The 20,203-nt window shown below is 36.6% G+C and overlaps 1 protein-coding gene across 1 annotated transcript in view; it reads left to right on the forward strand.

Annotated features, from left to right (window-relative positions):
• Positions 1 to 328: 328 nt before the first annotated feature.
• LOC144433232 (PR domain zinc finger protein 13-like) overlaps positions 329 to 20,203 on the forward strand; it is a 33,350-nt gene continuing 13,475 nt past the window's right edge. The window contains 4 exon segments of the mRNA XM_078121541.1: positions 329 to 400; positions 1,121 to 1,303; positions 1,305 to 1,547; positions 15,502 to 15,751. Of these exon segments, the coding sequence (XP_077977667.1) occupies positions 329 to 400; positions 1,121 to 1,303; positions 1,305 to 1,547; positions 15,502 to 15,751 (748 nt within the window).

Consider the following 20,203-nt stretch of genomic DNA (forward strand, 5'->3'; position numbering starts at 1 on the left):
TGCATTCTTGACGGTTATATTTACGCCATGTCATCAACACTCCTTTTTGGGGTGCAATTATTTTTCTAAGAAAGCAGGCAAAATATATGGCTCGCGAGAATGCTCCCTTTTCATATATCCGTCTCAAACAGGCACATGTTCTACATTGTCATTTGAGAGATAGTCGAGTTGTTTTTTGATTATTAGAACGGTGACCATTTTAGGCCTATTAGCTCAGGATATAGTAATGCACAGGATGATATACGTTACAATTCATTGCACTATTCAACTCCTGCCGCCATATTACGAAAACTTCCCTATCAAACATCATCATAATCTACAATTGGAAATGCCGAAAAGTTACTATATCACAATGAATCTGGTCCTTTTTAGTACTGATGAAGCATTTCCCGCCAAAATTGTACGTACTATTAAAATTTATCATTTTGTTAAAGTTTTGATGAATGGAATCTTTATTTAATTTTAGACAAGGAACGAAGGAAAGCTACTTATTGATTCATTCGTGTAAAAAAAAGCAAAAATTCTGTTGGCTTAATGAGGAAGGGGTTAATAAGCATTTTATGTAAATAATTTTGCTAGAGGTGTTTTTAGTCAGGTCATCGATTTAGCTAGTAAAACAGGGACGTCCTTAAAAAAATGACGAAGGCAATCTGTCTCAGGGAACAATCAACTTCTGTGTGTATATACTGAACTGTTCATTGACTGGTATAGTTTGGTTGCCCTGTATTTGTCCACTAACGATTATGGAACGGGATTTGAAATACTACTATTGATCACAAAATATTAACAAAAACAAAAATGCGACAAAAGGGACTGGTCGTGAGCATGTGATTTAGTTCACTCTGGCTGGTCAGGGACGGTAATATTTAAAATGTGACTATTATGTTGGAAATGGGATAAGCGTAAAGGACTCGAGACTTATTATTGTGGTGCGAAAATTTGATTAGACTCATAATAAAAGTGAGAGAACAGTTAGCTGGGTTCTCAGTGGAAAGAGTAAATCGAATGGCAATTAAAGGCTCCTTTTGGATGTGAAAGCTGTAGGGTGAATTTTGTTTTGAAAGAGATCCCCGATCGAAGCGCTGTTCATACGCGTTGTCTGCGTTATGCGCATGCGCAGTGGATACACGCGGGTTTTGTCAACGCGCTGTTGCATGGAAAAAAGAGGCGCAGGAAAAAGCGCTCTTTATTGATGTCTACGTCCACAGCTGTTTTGCAGCCGAAGTGTTCTCACAGTCCATCGTGTAAGTTACCTAGAAAAACCGTATCCCAGCCAAAATGCGATTCACTCTGGTACACAACCTGAATCGCTCACCAACCAAACGGACAGGCAGCACCAGTTTGGAGCGGCGATGTTTAAAGCAACAATTTGGGGTCCGCCTGCAGTGGCGGGAGCGCGAAACCTCGAACATCGAGAGAGTTCGGACATCGAGACGAGTGTTTGGACTTCGACTGAGATTCCAAGCGGTGTTCAGTTCGGACCATTTGAAGGAGACTTGAAAATCGGAACCATCAAAGACAATAGGGAATCGCCGTTCATGTTGGAGGTAATTTGGACCACTTTCTCTCTCTCTTCTCTCTAAATTTTGTCAATTCTGTCCCATGGCATACGCAATTCATGACACCAGAATTCCAATAACTCAACTGCATTGGCATTGCCTATACGATAAAGTGTTTTTAGAGTAATTTGTTAAGCAAATTGATGTTCAATAAATGTTATCAATAATTTACTTCCAACAATTACGTGCTATTTGAAACTTGATCAATTACGTTACCCGCCACTTTACAGATCGTTCCTAATCTAGATGACCGACTAAATCTGTGATTTTGTTTTTTGCGCCATTTAATTTTGACGACAATTTTATCATTCCGTGTAAGTGCGATATATGTGTATATATTTTTTTCACATGTTTTCTGCCTTTGACTTCACTGACGTGACCATAACCTGCTATTAGTAACGGTAACATTTTTAAAGCCGGAGTTGTCATGAATTGTGTCGTTTTGATATTTTAACAATTTTCGATGAAAATTTGTAGCATTCTACAAAGTGAGTAAATTTTAAAACCATGTAATATCCTCCTCTGAAAATGTGTTTTCAATATAATGTTTCAAACATTGAAAGTTGTTACCTTACCTCTCGGTGTTTCAGTGACATTGCTGTTTGCACATACATGTAAGACAGAAATTCTTACGAATTAATTTTACGGACAGAATAGTATTCCGTAAATTTATGCTGGCTTTCAGAAAAAAAATTTCTGAAATGATGTGAACAATAATGTTGATAGTTTTTTTTTAATTGTTCATGATGTTTTATCCTGTATGATACTTTTGTCTGTCTTGTATAATGTATCAAAACCTGTTGTTGCATAGTACTGTACTGTTCGTAGAACTTGAAGTGAATGAAGCGTTGCCGTCGGCGATTCCAAAGGACTCGTAGTAAATTATTTCATTGCACTTCAGTTCGCCGTTTTCGGGTTCTAGCAAGGAAGTTTAATATTCAGAATTTACAACATTTGTAATTTCCTATATTATACATATAGTTATCATCTTTATTCAGTGTATACATTGCAGTCATAGAGAGGTAACGTTGTACTTGTAATGTCAAATGCTCAGCTTCCGAATAGGATGTCTTAGTAGTATTTGTTGACTATAAGATACGTTATGTTGTTCAGCAACCCTATCAGGCTAAAACGTTAGACCACTTGGTGCTCTGAGCTAGACCGTGGGCTGTCCTTTACAGTATTTCAGAACACCTCGGGTTATTTGTGACGCAAAATTTCTTTTTGGCCGCTGTCAATACTTTTTCAGATAGAGTTGACTTGAACAATTCCTGTAAGCAGACCTTGATTCCATATAACTAGATACAAAAATACGAATATATATACATGCTAAGGCTCTACAGGATTATTGTACTTCTAACAGTAAAAAAAAGATCGAGTTTTAACTCAAGCTGCATATCAAAGATCGGCCATCGTCGACAATTAACAGAAATAGTCGGCCGAATACTAGCGGACTCAGTGAATCAATCGACTTCTTGCCGTGCGTTAATAGTAATATCATAATTATTTCATTGTTACTGATATAGATTATAAGATAGAAACCGGGAGAATGAACGAAACAGAATGTCCTTGAGATTCTTTGCATTCCGAAGTGTCTATTTCTGTCATTCTAAATGGCGGTCCATGTTTATCAGTCACATTTTTTTTAGTAGTTGTAGTTACCAAAAGAAGCAGCAACAGTAAGCTTACTTTTAGAAGTGACATTTTCAGTTATCAACGTTCATTTTTCCTAATTTCTAAACTCTGTAACGGGAATGTGAAATATCAGTATGTACACTGGAACGAGGTACGCTGAGTTTCTGACGCGGGTAAAATTGTCCACTCCCTAGACGTTTCCCGCCAACGTAATATTGTCGACTGTTGTTTTTCCTTTTTTACAAATGTTGTGCAAACTTCAACTTTATTTAAGACTTGGCTAACATAAATAGCCATTATTTCTCAAAATCTAGCTCAAAAAAGTGATCATATTTTACAAAAATGTAAATAAACAATGAATTTTATTGACTAAAAAAATAGGTTTGATATTTATCACATTTGTCTGACATGAAGGTAATGCAGCAAGGTTTAGCAGTTGGTGACGTCACTATTTGTTCAGCGAGATACGACGCATGCCGGCTAATATATTAAACTGTTTTAAAGGTGCTAAACTTTAAAAAAAATCCATTTCTCAACTTTCCTACTAGTACATGAACACAAATTGAATGATATCGCCAGGTGCCTGTTTTGTGTGGGGTTTCCGCTTGAATTAATTATCTGAAGGGTTTTCGTCATTAATGTCCGAGGCTGGTATAAACCTGTAATCAAGTTCCCGCACTTTCTAAGTGAGCGGACTGCGTGAGAAACAACAGCACTTGCCTCCGTGATTGCATTGTCCGTGGTCGCTCTGTTTGTCATTGTAAAGCATAGTAACGGATAGAAAATAACCCAGAAAAAAAAACTAATCAGAATTTCGGATGCAGTCAGAAAGGTTAAACTTTTATGGTGTTTGAAATCTGTGGTCAGCTGCCACCCATTCTTGCTATTGTGCGGGTTTAATGAGATCTTGTTGTTGCTTTTATATTTTATGATTTCTGTTGAAACGACAAAAAAGTGAATTGGAAATAAGTAAGTGGGATAAATTTTATTGCCTGAACAGATTTCGACTTTGTATACAATTCTCATAATCTATACCCAGTATGTTTATACATAATTTGATAAAAGGTAGAAATATGAAATCAAACATAGATAAAGAATGCGGAATGTCACTAGAATACAAACGGGAGCTTACTCCACCGTCCAGTGTAGATTGCCCACGTGACATGGTGACGAATTGACATAGGTGGGCTCGTGTTTGAAAACAGGGTGTACGTGTACGCATTTATCGTTCGCTCTGTAATTAAGTAATTTGGTAGAAAACGCCCTCACTCCATGATGTTGAATATTTAAACAGCCTCCCTACAGACCCATTCAATTTAAATGAATTTTGTGGTTGGGTGAAATAGAACTACCTCCCACCAAGTCTATTTGCTAAGGTCCACAGTCTGTCGCCCACTATTATATTAGTCATACGATAGTTAATGACTTTTATCGCCTGAAGAAACATATTTTTTTAAAGGGTAGGTTAGGGTATGGCAGAGTTTTTGTAGAGATACTTTTAGAGAAGTTACATTATATAGGCACAGGACCGATATATATATATATATATATATATATATATATATATATATATATATATATATATATATATATATATATATATATATATATATATATATATAGATAGATAGATAGATAGATAGATAGATATAGATAGATAGATAAACAGACAGACAGACAGACAGACAGACAGACAGATAGATAGATAGATAGATAGATAGATAGAGAGATAGATAGATAGATGGATAGATAGATAGATAGATAGACAGATGTATGTATGTATGTATGTATGTATGTATGTATGTATGTATGTATGTATGTATGTATGTATGTGTGTGTGTGTATGTATGTGTGTGTGTGTATATGTATGTATGTATGTATGTATGTATGTATGTATGTATGTATGTATGTATGTATGTATGTATGTATGTATGCATGCATTCATATCATTTGATGATGAATCTGTTTCTAGATTTGTCGTTCTCGTTGAGAGATTTGACAATCCTAATTTACTGGCATATTGTCTATATAATAATGACTGTCACTGCTAGGTATATATATGACTGAAAAAAAGTGTCTATGGAACAAAAGATTGATATTTAACGACGAGAGCTGTAATTTTGAAAATAACCCATCCCTCACATTACTGTGATGATTTTCAAAGACAACTCTGAGTCAACCGAACACAATCTTTGAGAGCGTAAATAGAGGTCGCTCTTCTCACTGTATATATACGTACCCGTGACCACGTCCCGCACACAAAGAATTGTGGTGATTTCGATCCAGACCAACCCACTGAGAAGACTTGAGTGACGTAATTTTACTTCTTAAATGGCACAAGCTGAGATTTTTTTAGTGACCAAGTGAAAATGCTTATATGAAACGTTCATTAAACTATCCTGGTGTGTTTATACTTCACTTAATGTCTATACATGATTTCTATGACATTACAATATTGTCTTCTGACATTCAAAGTTAGTTACTGTAGTTGATTGCATTTCATTTTGCATACGTATAAACATGGCGTCAAAGGGTCGTTTTAGTGTTATATTTTAATACCAGGTTTAGGTTTTAGTAAATTAAAAGTATGCTTCAGTAAGTAAATTAATACGAGTGCCTTTTGAATATGTCTCTCTGGACCTCTTTATAAGACCGTGGCGTTATGTACAACACTGTGTTAGTTCAACAAGTGCTAGCGGGTAGCATTTTGCCATTTAATATTAATCGCGTATGTTACTTGTCGTGTATGACTCAGACCACTAAACGTTTAGTGGTCTGAGTGCATGGTGATGGGAGGGTGGAGGGGCGAGGGTAACGAGAGGGGGGAGTCAACGGTTACCATGCATGGTACATAAGTCAAACAGAAACACAATTATCATAGTTTTAACTGTATACATTGTATGTATTGCAAGTTGATAATTAAAGTGATTTTGGTTTCGTGGTTGATGTCATTAATATACAAACATGATAACTTGATTGTCTGTGGTTTCTTTTCTAATGACTTACTACATTGATAACGACTGTTATTACACCAGTAGTAGCGATGGTCTAGCCTTCGTGCCATCTCGAGATCTTCCAATGATTTGTCTCTATGCTACCTTTCGATGTCACAACAACACACTGAGAGAGTACACGAAATCAGGTTAGCTGGGAAGGCTGTGTAGGGCATGAGTAATTCTAATCTCACAATACCAACATATTTTGTTAAGAAATTTTCTTTTCTTTTGTTTGTTTGTTTGTTTGTTTGTTTGTCTGTTTGTTTGTTTGTTTGTTTGTTTGTTTGTTTGTTTGTTTGTTGATTGTTTTCTTTTCCAATGCGATGAAAGATTTGTTGACCTAGTATATCAAAGACAGACAAAAACTACCAGTAACCATTCCACATAACTGATTGCCTTGGGTAACGATAACTGTTATTGTTTGCTTTATTTGCAATTTAAAGTGAGCCATATTGATGACTAATGGGTAATTATTTTTATTTTAAAATTATACAAAAAACCTTCCTAATATTCTTTACTTGGAAATACATTGTAAACGAGCTCACATCAAGTCAATGTTTGTAATGCAATACATTGTAACAAACTAAAAAGTGTGTTTATTATACGTACAATAACAAACAATTTTCAATGTTTTGCAATTTATTGAGTTACAAACAAGGACTTGGTGTATGTTCTTTTACAATGTATTTCCAAGTAGAAATAACGTTGGGAGAGTTGTTTTATCGATTAACAAATTGAAGATAAATTGTCAATTTCCATCCTTATGGCCACAGTACATTAAGTTTATTCCTCTATTTAAATGGTTTACCATGCTGGTATACAATTTCAAAAGAACTCACGTTCTGAAAAGTTTCTAAGTCTTTTTATCATTATTTAAAAACAAAATATATGAATTAATAGAATCATTTCAAACATAATGACTAACAGTAATGAAAAAGTGCTATCATAAAATAAGAATAGAACATAACTCCACTTTTTAGACTAATGTATTAACATAATTTTTCAACAGAATGGAAACATTTTTGCTTCTGAAACTAAAAAAAAATAAAAATATTACGAATTTAAAAAAGAGAGGATATAATCTTTTTAAAAAAATAGAAAAATAACTAAACTTTTTAGACAGATAAATGTGAAGTATTTAATCGATATCCCACAGACATTTGGAAAAAGAAAATGAAAACACAGTGTCGTCATTGGAGACTTAAAAAAATTATTACTAACAAAAAATAAATCGATGCAAAAATGAAACGAAATAGACATATTGTTGTCATTGTGACTTATATCACGTTTGTTGCTTTTGATAATTTATGTCTTTCTTTCAAAGCTTTTATTTGTCAGTGGCTATCTCTCACACGAACGGACGAGAATTCTATGAAAGATATGATATCTCTTTATCTGTGTACATTAATAGTCAATTAAAAACTCTGAAATGTTGACACCGTGATCTATGGATGTCTGTTAATAGAGGAACTTTGGCTAGCAAATCAATACGAGGCGGTATTAAGTATGTAAAATATTGAAAAAAACGTACGTGTAAGCGTCAGGCGTATTCTCAGACTCCATTTTCCTGTACCGAACAAAAGATTTCTCCCCCTTTACTTGTATAACGCACACAACACTGTTTAGCATTTGAAATGGGCTTTTGATTCACTGATTCGCATTCAGGACAGAGTTTGGGCTAATTGATATTTCTGCAATCAGATGACCTTTGAACTCCTGATGCTTTAATTTCTCTTTCATTGTATGACTTCTGAATTCGATGATTGGGTGGAAATGATGTCACACCTTACGCCTTGATCACACATTGATGATATCTCGTTAGCGGGGCGCCACTCGACGACCGATCCGAGATTTTTTTTTTCTACGACGATATGCTCAGGCTCAGTGTTTTGCGCATGCCTCGTGCGACAGTCGCCAATCAAAATAGTTTGGAATATTGACCATTTTACATTTTCTGAATAATAAACAAGAACTCATTTAATGGGAACGCTACTTCAGGAAATAAATGTATTTCAATAAACTGTTGGTTCTGAAGAGTCATTTCATGTTTTCACGTCACATAAATTTCGTTCGATTGCCAAGAAACACTTTTTCACCTCAGTTGTTCTACGCCAGAGTGGTCCAGTATTGCTTCATGGGAACTGCTTAGATACATGCACACTCTCCTTTTGGATGGCAACGCTACTTCACATACGCTCCTCATTTTTTGTTGCGTGAGCGGAAAATTATGGTCTGAGTGACGACAATTATATTGACAGTTTAATTTGTGACTCATTGGTAGCTGTATTGATTCAAAAATGTTGCGAACGGACATAGTGTTTACAACGGAAATAATGTAACCTGAGGAAAAAACGTTGCTTGACTTGACAAAACTGCTACTAACATTGCTACATTTTATCGACGGGTGCGACAAAACTGTTACTAACATTGCTACATTTTATCGACGGGTGCGACAAAACTGTTACTAACATTGCTACATTTTATCGACGGGGTGCGACAAAACTGTTACTAACATTGCTACATTTTATCGACGGGGTGCGACAAAACTGTTACTAACATTGCTACATTTTATCGACGGGTGCGACAAAACTGTTACTAACATTGCTACATTATCGGCTGGTACATGGTGCGAGAAAACTCTTACTAAGATTGCTACATTTTATCGACGGGTGCGACAAAAATCTTACTGGCATTGCTTCTTTAATCGTCCGGGAGCGGCATACATCTTAACCAATATTGCCACACTTACATTTCTTTGTGCCGATGGCAAACTACCATGATGATCACGTTAAATGTACAAGGACAAGACGTGAAAGTAAGCCTAATGTTTGCACATTCATTTTGATGTTTTTAGACAGCTGATTGACTTAAACTGTAACAATTGTACCCCAATTCTAGTCATGCCAGAGGATAACATGTGGGATGTCCGGGGGAAATGGTTAATTAGATTTTTTGTCGAGCCAGACGACAAGATTTAACAACATCGCTGAGATATTTATGTCTGGCCAGACCATAAAATGAAGCAGTGTCGGTAAGATTTTTGTCACGGCAGACAACGTTTTTTTCCGTTTTTGTGTTTTTCGTTGTATTTCAAACCTTGCTGAATTTGGCCAAATTACCAGGCAGTGGAATGAATAGTATTTCTCGTCGTCTTGACAGTTTGAGATTAGAAGGTAATTTTTGATTATTTTAAGTTTATTTACAAGAAATTCATCAGCATCGATTCTTGTTTATTAACAAGAAATTCATCAGCATCGATTCTTGTTGGTCACAGTGGTGTTAGTATTTTTTTTATGATGAAATTTTGTTGATTTTTTGAAATCCAAGTAATGTCCAACCCCGAAAACTTTCCTAATCCGGACAGTCTCGAAAAGTGCATTTTTTGTCGATAACTCTTAAAAAGTACATTTCATTTTCGATAAGCTTTCACTATATTGCTACATGATGTTAATTTTTCACTATACTGCTACGTAATGTTAACGTACAAACTTGATCAACGGCAAGCCCCAATGCGATTCTAACACCAACTATTACTCAACACACAATCATGACAGTGTGTGATAATAACAAACATCATGATACCATATCAATGTTTTAGTCAGCGAGCTGTGTATAAAAATATACTATCGGTTTGCAATGATCATAAAAATTATACACTACTTGAACAATCAGTAAGACATAATATTATTTAATACAAAATACAGGATGACCTCTGATCTATAGTGGTTTGAGGCATAATAACCGAACAAACAACAACAAGAACAACAACAAGAACAACAACAACAACAACAACAACAACAACAACAGCCAAATTTTGCGGCTTCCGTGACTTAGATGCAGACGGTTATTTGTCGGCGATAATACTAATCATAGTGTGTTCAAAAAGTTATGGCTATACCGACATTGGAGATGTAATTACAACATTAGAGAACACATCTCCCTTAACCCTAAATCTCGAATTGTGAATGTTCCTGACGCACACCGCCATTTTTGTTAGTTCCAGATGCATTGATTTTAGAAGTTGACCTAAATATAGCACTACACACAAACTTGACAGAATCTTTTAAATAGTCTGAGACAGTACAGAAAAACATGACAACTAAAAAAATCGACCTGACCGCATCCAATTTGAACAAGTAGATCGTCAAAATTGTCCACCACAAATCAATGTGTCAGGCATGCGTGTGATCCCCCTTAGATTAGGTTGTCAGACAACTTAAAAGATAACTGACGCATTCTTCTTCTTAAAATCCTCTAAAGCGTTATCGATTGCATATGAAAAATGACGTGCTGTGTCAAAGGTCACATATCACGATGACATCATGGAATTCCAGGTAAGCCGTTCTTGCAAATAACGGTTTTCAGATTGTTGGTGGTTGTTTCCTGTAGTGATTTTTATACAGTATTATTTTGGCACTGAATAAATAAGAACTTGCGTTTTGTTGTCTTTTTTTTACTTTGTACTTGAAATATACAACTTTTAATCACATTTGCAGTAACACTTTGTTGTTATTATAAACACTGTGTTTATTGATACATGAAAAACTTCAATCATGAACCCTCTAGATCTTGAAAGGATGGACCCAACGGTTTTTTCCTTCTTCAAATATGATGTAGTGTAACTACAGCACAGTACATTTTCATACCTGACACGAACCTAGAAGTCTAACGCCAAACATTTCGAATAACAGATGTCATTCGATAACTTAAAAATCTCGATGCTATACGTATATGTAGACCGGATAAACCAACACACTTTATAATACAGCTGTGCTGTTTAGTCGAATTAAAAAGTCGAAGAAAGAAGTAAAATGGGAACGTGTTTTTCTAAAAAATTGAACAAGAAAACAGACTTACTGTAAAAGAAAGCTACCCTATCTTTGTTTACTGGCCGATGAAAATTGTTTTGTTTTCGTTCATCACGCCACATTTCAGTTGCCTTGGCAATAGCAGTTGACAAGTTGATAAATTTCTTCAGAAATCAATAGAAGTAACCGGTGGGTTAAGAAATGGTGTCACTATACACCAAGGTGAGGTTGTGGAATCGGAAATGTAGCTTTAAGGAGAGTTCACCTACCTTCCAAACGTAGCATTTCAAGCGCACATATAATCATAGCGAGCAAAAAAGTTTGAAAGATGAAGTTACATCAATCGGAAATACCAATGTGTAAAAATCGAACTTTGTGAGAACAGTGTATTCAGTCTTTCAAATTAAGTATTTTACGCGCATATATAATGATGGCGTGGAAAAAAAACCCGTTAATTAAAGATGAGACTTAATAAAAAAAATTCATTGTAAAACGGAAAAACCTTCACCTGTCGGCTTAAGCCGTTTTCATTTACTATGACAGCCATGATAATACGCAACTTAAGAAATTAAGAAAAACGTTTAGTTAATTTCCAAGCAGTGACAAGAAAATGAGGCATTACCACCACGTTGGTCGAAATTACATTCACTGGAAGGCTGTGAATGTCATGGCGGATTTGAAGTGGAAAACCCGATTCGACAGCGCGTCATCCGACTGTCGACTTCTTAAAGACAGCCTTTGAATTTTAACATAAAAATCCAATTACGGGGAAAAACTTGGGACAAAGAAAGTGAAAAAATATTGGAGACAAAGAGACCAGTAAAGAAAACGGAGAGAAGATCTGACTCTGATAAAATTAGCGGCTTTTCGGAATATCAAGTTCTCTAATTGTCGCCACGACAGGACATTAAATGGTAGCAAACATCCAAATTAGCCGTAATGACAGAGCTTATCCGTCTTTGAGTGTGACCATTGAAGCACATGCCCTGCAGTGTTTTTAGACGTAGTAATTAGTCGTTATCAGTGTATTGGTGTGCACCGATGAATTTGGCGTCTACCTCCAACAACTTGACGAACAGGTATCCAAATTTAACGGTTGCATCCCATCGTCGTAATATCATAAACAGATTTATGTTTGTTTTTTTCCATTTGTAAAAAGAGTTGAAATATCAAATATGGCACCTACGTACATTATTTGAACCCGTGATCTATCTGGAGAACTTTTGATAAAAGACTTGTACAAGAACTATAATAAATGTACATCGTGTAGAACGGATTAGTGCAGGTAAGGTCTCAAAAGTACCACAAAATGCAATAAAGTTATCACAAATGAAATCCTAAATGTAGCGCGAATGTGTGTGTGTGTGTATGTGTGTGTGTGTGTGTGTGTGTGTGTGTTGTCTGTCTGTCTGTCTGCCTGCCTGCCTGCCTGTCTGTCTGTCTGTCTGTCTGTCTGCCTGCCTGCCTGCCTGCCTGTCTGTCTCTCTGTCTCTCTGTCTCTCTGTCTCTCTGACTGTGTTATATGTGTACATCTTTGTGTGAATGTTATCATATATAATGACGTATGTTCTTGCCTTGATACATGAAAATATAACTATTGATTATCGATTATCAAAGTTTTGATTAAAAGTAAAAATATGATACCTAACGTTTTTATGAAAGAGTCAAAAATCACTTCAAATATCCATGTCTACTAAAACGAATAACTCATTTTTAATTAAAAGATATTTTGTTCTCATTCTGTAGTCTTAGTCAAAAATAATAATATCGGTAAGTTATTCTACACAACCAATCATTTGAGAGATGTAGACACGTACGTTGATTTTGTTTTCACTTGTTAAAAACATACTGTGGTGGTTTTTTTCAAAAAATGATTAAAAAAGTATTACTTTCGTAATCTCCACATTGGCATCACATGCGGTCAGATTAGGCCTATGCATGTGTAGTTGGCACAAATTTGATCATACGATTACAAACACTACTTTGTATTTCAGATACACTCCTTGGACATATGAAGATGTATTAAGGCCTAAAAAAAATGTTTGGTTTCGGTTACCCGACCCCACCTAGCTTTTCACTGCCGACCCAAAACATTTTTTTTTACGTATTCGAGAAAAAAATAAAATCGCGAAGTCTAACTAGAAATAGTGGATGCGGAAACTGGCATCAACTTAAAAAGACAATATAAAACTGTTCTTCCAATCTGTAATGGCTGTACATCTGATGAGAAGAAACCAATAAGACAGAGACTATATTGAAAACAACGGAAAACATAACTATCTGAACTAGACACTTATCACACATGAACAAAAAATTTAAAAAAATCAAAAACAAAAATCTACCCACCCCATCCATTTTAAATTTGAACGTCTATATAGCTCTGGTATATACACTTGGATATGTTACTTGGTCTGTTGTATATATATATGTATGTATGTTAATGGGTAATTCTTGTGTAGTGCATGTTTTTGTTAGCATTACTTACAACCACAATGTGAATCGTCAATGAAACCCGTCGATTGTAATTCGATTGTAGAACATGTGTATGTAATGTATACAATATAGAATACATTGGTATGGTTTGTAAACATTGGGGGAAAAAAGAAACATTTATTAAAGCGACACGGTCTGTCACGGAGACCAAATTTTCTGATAATGTACAAAATAATAGATAGATAGATAGATAGATAGATAGATCATTTTTTCATTATATAAAAATCCTAGTGAATTCTACTAGTTGCTAGATAGACAATTTGTTTTTTGAACTTTCAAAACCATAAGAATATTTCAAACAAAATACAGTAACTGGTGAAATCCATAAATATAGTACATACTGATTAGTTTGGCAAACTGCGACACTTTAACCATTAGTATTCGCGATATGTAGAAAATAAGTGTATCACCTAAACCATGTCTGTTGTATTACTCACATTCAATGGTAAACATGGGGATGGGGTTGTAGAGTTGATATACTGTACTTTTCATCCGATCGTAAAACCATGGCATACTTTCCATAGAACTGGTGGTACACTTGTCATAGGTTCCTCATTTGCAGCAAATTATATCACCTGAAAGTTTCACTCGCTCATTTCAAACATAAAATTTGAAGTTAGAGTAGTTTTTGGGTAAATTTATGTGTTTTAACATTTACAGAACTAATCAGATTCAATGCACAATGTTGAACAGTTGTGGAAAAGTTGCCATCACATACACGGTGCCTTTTAAGTTGCTATGAATGCAGTCAGTAGGAAGGCGGTGTCTGACTTGTGGGTTGACCGAGAACACGAAATAATTTGGATGAGAAAGTTGCCAAACAAACTCATCGCCAATTTCAGAGATTATGCGTCTAAAACTAGATGAAAACGTTGTCATTATAACCAAGAGTGTAGCGTGTGGGCAGTTGTCAGCCTTATCATTACGGTTATTTTCCTTCATTGTATACGCTTTTGTGTGACTTGGCACAAAGCTATGCAATGTATAGACAGATTTCCGCTGTGTGTACCACTAAGAAAAGAATGCCACCGGTCCCAAAAGTGACTGACAACTAAGAACATGTATTGAATCGGTGTGACAGTCACCGACGGGAGTTGTTTCAGTTCTCTTTCAAGCCAATAACTCTCTCCGAGGCGTTCGTCAAGATTAGGGAACAAGCATGTGCCTTCGCTCCATTGTAATGTATACAAATCACATCTCAGCCAATTAATTAGACGTACACACAACCTCTACTTTGCAGATGAAACTAAATTAGCTGGACTTCTTTACAATCAACCCGTCTATACCTTTCTTCTCAACTTTTCAAACATTTGTACGACAGGCCATGTGGTTTGTTTTTTGTGTATTTGTTACACCAAGATGTTGGTTTTGGTAATACCCTTTGTTTCAAAATCGTTATTTAAATGTAAAAAAAAGGGGAATGGTAACTGGGAAGGAAAACTTAAAACGCTGTATCCCCCCCCCCCTCGAAAAATTTCTAGTAAATACTTCTAGTGAATCGTGATTTCTGATTGTTGTCTGAAGGAGAGTTTGTGTGTGTGTGATGCAAAGCGTTGAAAGTGGTAGAGTATGGGGTCACACAAAATGCAAAGTAATGAGCTTTTTCCAATTTCTGAAAGAGGATGAATTGATGCAGTTGGCATACATTGAAGTTACTGACAAGAGTCACGGTCATTGTGAATAGAAATCTTGTCATAAAAAGAAACATCAAACAATGTGTGTGTCTATCAGTGACTGCCACGTACGATCCATCTTTCACCGTGTTGACACCTGTAGAACTCACGGCGAAAGTCGTAGCATTTGCCGCCCTCCGTTCGATTTTCTGCCCGTAGTTTTTTTTTTCCACGCAGTCCGTCCGTTCTCAGAGTCAATGGGCTGACTATAGGTCAGTTTTGTAAGAAGGGGCGTGTCAGTTGGACGGATTAAAGCCTCCAGTGCTGGTTTCGGCTCTATTCCCTCTTTCATTAACTCAGAAGGATTAACATAATGAATGCAATGTCTTTTTGACAGGTAAGATACAAAGATGGTCGAATGACGAGTGTTAGTGGGCCTGATGACGGCTCTATGAGGTGGATGAGATTCATCAGTCCAGCGCGGGACCAACACGAGCAGAACGTAGAAGCTGTCCGCAAAGACGACGGCCGTGTCTTCTTTCGTACCATTAGAGGTGTCCTAAAAGGCGAGGAGCTGCTGGTGTGGTACGGGGCTGTGTTTGTAGAGAGTATGGGCATTCCATCCCTCACAAAAGACAATATACAAGGTAAAGTAAAAATATATAGCTCTTCATTCAACTGTCTTTGTTCTCCTGAGACTGGTACACCAGCAGCACCCTGAATATATTTTACGTCAACGTTTGTGAGAATGTTTTCAATACGGAAGTGTCTTGCAGATGAATTCAACGAAAATATATGTTAAACCGACGTGGTACTAGTAGCAGGTCCTTACATACGAGCTCTGGAGGTAGTTCGACGTAACTTGAAAAAAATCGAATCAAAACCCTCGAGTTGCTATGAAAATGTCACAGCTACTTGTCAGGGCCTATAGAGTGCTTTTTATGTACAGTTTTATGCTGACTCCTTTAGTATGTAAACAAAATAAAACAAAGTCTGTATGCAACACAATTCGACAAGGAACTAAAAAAAAGCGCATCTTTCAGAACCTATGAACGACACAGTTGGAACGAATCAATAGGACAGTCTTAATACGTACCATGGGAGTGATAAATTGTTTGTAATGCTAAGATTTCATCACATTATACACGTTTATAACTATGTTTGCTGTTGGCTTTTCCGATTTCTAAAACCATTCACGGTTATTAACTAATAAGCCAATTAAGATGTGTGGGGAAGACTAACACAATGCAGATTACTGAGAGTGTTGATAGACGGGACAATTCAAGTAAACTAGAAACCGTTATTTTTCATCGTTATGTTATGATACCTATGTATACTGTTATTTAGTATTATGGGGAATCATGGTGATACATTGTATCTATAAGCACGAAATATATGGCGTATACATTTTGCGCGGGATTTTTTTTCTGCATCTCTTCTGCATTGACCGATCTCTTCAAGTGATTTTTGCGATGGCCAGTACAGGTATCAATATGTACAAGCGACCACCATCGGGGGACTTCACAGAGAGTGGGAGAGCTAATGAGAAAATCAATTTCGAAGTGCCACTATTGTTACTTCTCATTTGAGTTCATCAAGAAATATCGCGAGGACGTGTGAGTCCAATATGAGGTCTCGGTTAGAGACAGTTCTTGTTCATTATATTGTCAGTAGACGACACTTTTTCCCCGCTAAAGTAAAACGTATGGATATGACTGTGTTACTGTAAAGCGGTCGAGAATTTACATAATAAAGTTTCATATTTGATGAGTTTGTTTCTTGACAGAAAAAAACACGCTAATTGCCGTGTGAAATGTCATCCTGGATCTGTTGTAGACATTAGTGTGCTAAGATAAACAAATTAAACAAAATTGTTATGTTAATTATACTGATTATCATTAGTATCAGGGGTAGAGAGTCTAGTTTGGTTTCCAAACTCGGACCGCAAAATAATTCGATGGCAGTTTTTTTTTATTCATAATTCTGCACGGACACCAACACGAGAGCTGCGGGAGGTAGAAATGAGATACAGTGACTGATACCCTCCCCTTTGTTCCGTCCAAAAGAAGTGCAGACCCGCAAAACCCATGCCCTCAGGGAGTGCCTTGAATATGTCACAACAACCAGGATTAGTGTGAAACGTTTTGATGTTGAATAAGTTGCAAATCACTCGCAAATTGTCACGCTAGAGGAAAGCTACCGTGATTAGTATACGGTAGAGATAGGAATGAAAAGTGACAATTCAACGACACTTTTTCTATTCCTCTGACTCATTTATAAATGGTCGTGTCTTCTAAATACGTTTTCTATGTTATCTTGAAAATAATCAGCCGAGTGAATGTTGCAGCGCAACCAATACGTAATGTCCACACAAAACAATTACTGTGACGGCCGGGTAGGGGACATTAGGTGGTAAAGACAAAGGTTCAAAAAGCCGGCAAAGTACGAAGACCATGAGCCGACAACGAGTAAAGTGGTTGATAGTGTCGATTGTTTTGTTCCATGATGTCGGCTTCACAGTTGTCTAATTGAAGAACCAGATCTCGCTAAGCCTTCATTTTTTCAACATTTTAAAGAATTTTAAAAGTATTTTAGACTCCAAGTATGCGCCAATTGGTTAGACCACGGATATACAATGTATTAGGGTCTCCAAATACACCCATAGTTAGACCCATTCATTCAAAACTTTGCATTGTATCCATGGGAAAATAAGGGCGAACGCGATTAGTAATTTGCTCCGTCCTACCTGGCGTCTTTTATTTGTATTTAAAAACGTCGTGCATAAACGATCCTTTTTACTTTTCTAAGTTTCTTTTACGTAAATGAATCCACTATTGAGAGAGTGCTATGTTATGCATTTTACTTTACAATGTCTCTGTCTATTCCCCTTTATAGTTTTATCACCCCAGCAAGTTCAGTGATTTGGTGGTCTTTTCTTCGTCAAGTGGCGTGCTATGTTACGGCAATGTACCCCGTCTCATTTTCTACATCGTAAAAATAATACACCAACCACTTGTTCACTACCGCGGCGCTTTCAGAATGACGTCACAGTGTAAAACCGCGCTGGAAGGAGAAATCCCCCTCCCCTCCTTATCAAATATAATCATTTGAGGAATCAATACTTTTATATTTATATTTCGGCAAATGTGAGATGTCAACGACACAAACCTCGTACCTTGTGAGCACGTGTTTCAGAAAGTAGACGGTTTATTGTACAACATTGAGTTGGGTGTATGTCGTGTGGCCGCCGTGAGGTCTGTGTACGCCAAACGGCAGTGTTACTGACAAACCCGTGCAAGTAGTACCAACACGTTTTGCGGTTCCCACAATTTTTCAATAACACTCCATATAATGTTCAGATAACCCCGATTGACTAATTGTTCCCAGATGACATAGAAAGTGACGTATAACTTACATTTCACGGATAGTAAATCACCATAGTGATATATAATTTACTAAAACCGTCGTTTATACTACGTATACACTGATGTCATACCGAGGGAGTCCGGTGACATTGTACGAAAAAAAAACTGCACGCCGCTCCGTGTTCTCACGATATTTCAATGCGCTAAGTGAGCTGGGGTTTTAATATCCATCACCAGTTGTCGTCTGAAACCAGCAGATCAAATCTCAAAAGTGGGGTGGTGGTCGCGCTTGTTTCGAGTACCTTTAAATGGCAATAAATTGCAAATAATGTATTCGACTAAAACATACATTGATAACTGTGTATACAAATCATAATTCGAGTAGTAGATCTTAGTTTGAGAGGTAAACTCGAGTGTAAAAACCAATAAATTGATGTCAATGTTTCCAAGCGCTTAAACGACTTTCGCATTTTGTGTCTTTTTTTCGGTTCCAGTTTGCGATAAATAAGATATTCAAATTTCTATAATTTGAGTCTATTTCAGTCATTTAAGCCATTGGTCAATACTTCGACGACCTCTTGTGTTTTGAGTTGCCCTACACTTGCTGTAAACGCTGTTACCCGGCTATTTACTCACTGTCGTTTAGATTCGAAAACAATTATACCAGGTCCGGTGTGATCTGTAGGCTTTTGAAACGAAGATAGGCGACATGGAGACACATAGTTGTCCCACAAAGACTAAATGCCAAACAAAATTAACACGCTAGTTGTTAATTTTGAGCTTTGAGTGACAAGCCATACGGCTCAATTGTAAACCGTCTTTACACCGACAACAAGTGAAAAAAGTCTCCTGTCAGTCAGGGAAACCACTGACGTGTCACTGCGCTGTTCATCAAGGCGATGAAAGTAAGTTGAGAACTGACAGGGCCACTTTTAGTTTATTAAGGGAATAAAAAGTCCATATTAGATCACGGCGACAGCGTTGAAACAAACCTGGGTGAACACGGGGGTTCTTTTGTCAGGCTTTCAATAACACTAGAAAGCCGTGTCTTTGTAGAAGAGATGTCCGCACGTGCTGTCCGTCAAAGAGAAAACATCGGAAATGAAAAGTTGCATGCATCTTTGGAAAAAAAAGACCACGCCGGTAACAGATTGGTGTAGATCGACGTTTTTTTTTATCTTCTCAGTGCTAATCTAGATCGTAATAAAAGTGGTCGAAAATCACACATAACTGAGAAAAAACAATCAAACACAATTGCGGTGACATCAATCTGCTTGTTTTGATTCAAATGAATGTAGACCTAGTAACCTGAAGTGCCGAAAAAGGACATTAAAGTCAAAATCAGAGTCCGAGTCGCATTTCTAGTTGAAACTGGCCAGGTTACACATTATCCGCACTTAAAATTCTCCCACCTCCCCAATAGTATTGACAATAGCTCTCCATTCAACTAAATTGACACGTACATGTTCAGAATCGATAACTTACGTCATACACTAGGTGGTTTTTTTACGTCATACACTGAGTGTGTTTTTTTTTCAATAAAGAACAAATAACTCTACCAGTTGGCGGGACGGATAACATTTGCAGAAAAATACTCAATATCATCACGCGCGCGGAATAACATGAATAAAACTATTTTTAAAAAGTTTGATTTCTTAACGTTTAGATTTGGAAATTTAGAATGTAAAAATAAACTACAAATCATGAAACTGTTGTTTTGGATCATTTGATCAC

The sequence above is a fragment of the Glandiceps talaboti genome, chromosome 3 (assembly GCF_964340395.1).
Source record: "Glandiceps talaboti chromosome 3, keGlaTala1.1, whole genome shotgun sequence".
Taxonomy (NCBI): Eukaryota; Metazoa; Hemichordata; class Enteropneusta; family Spengelidae; genus Glandiceps; species Glandiceps talaboti.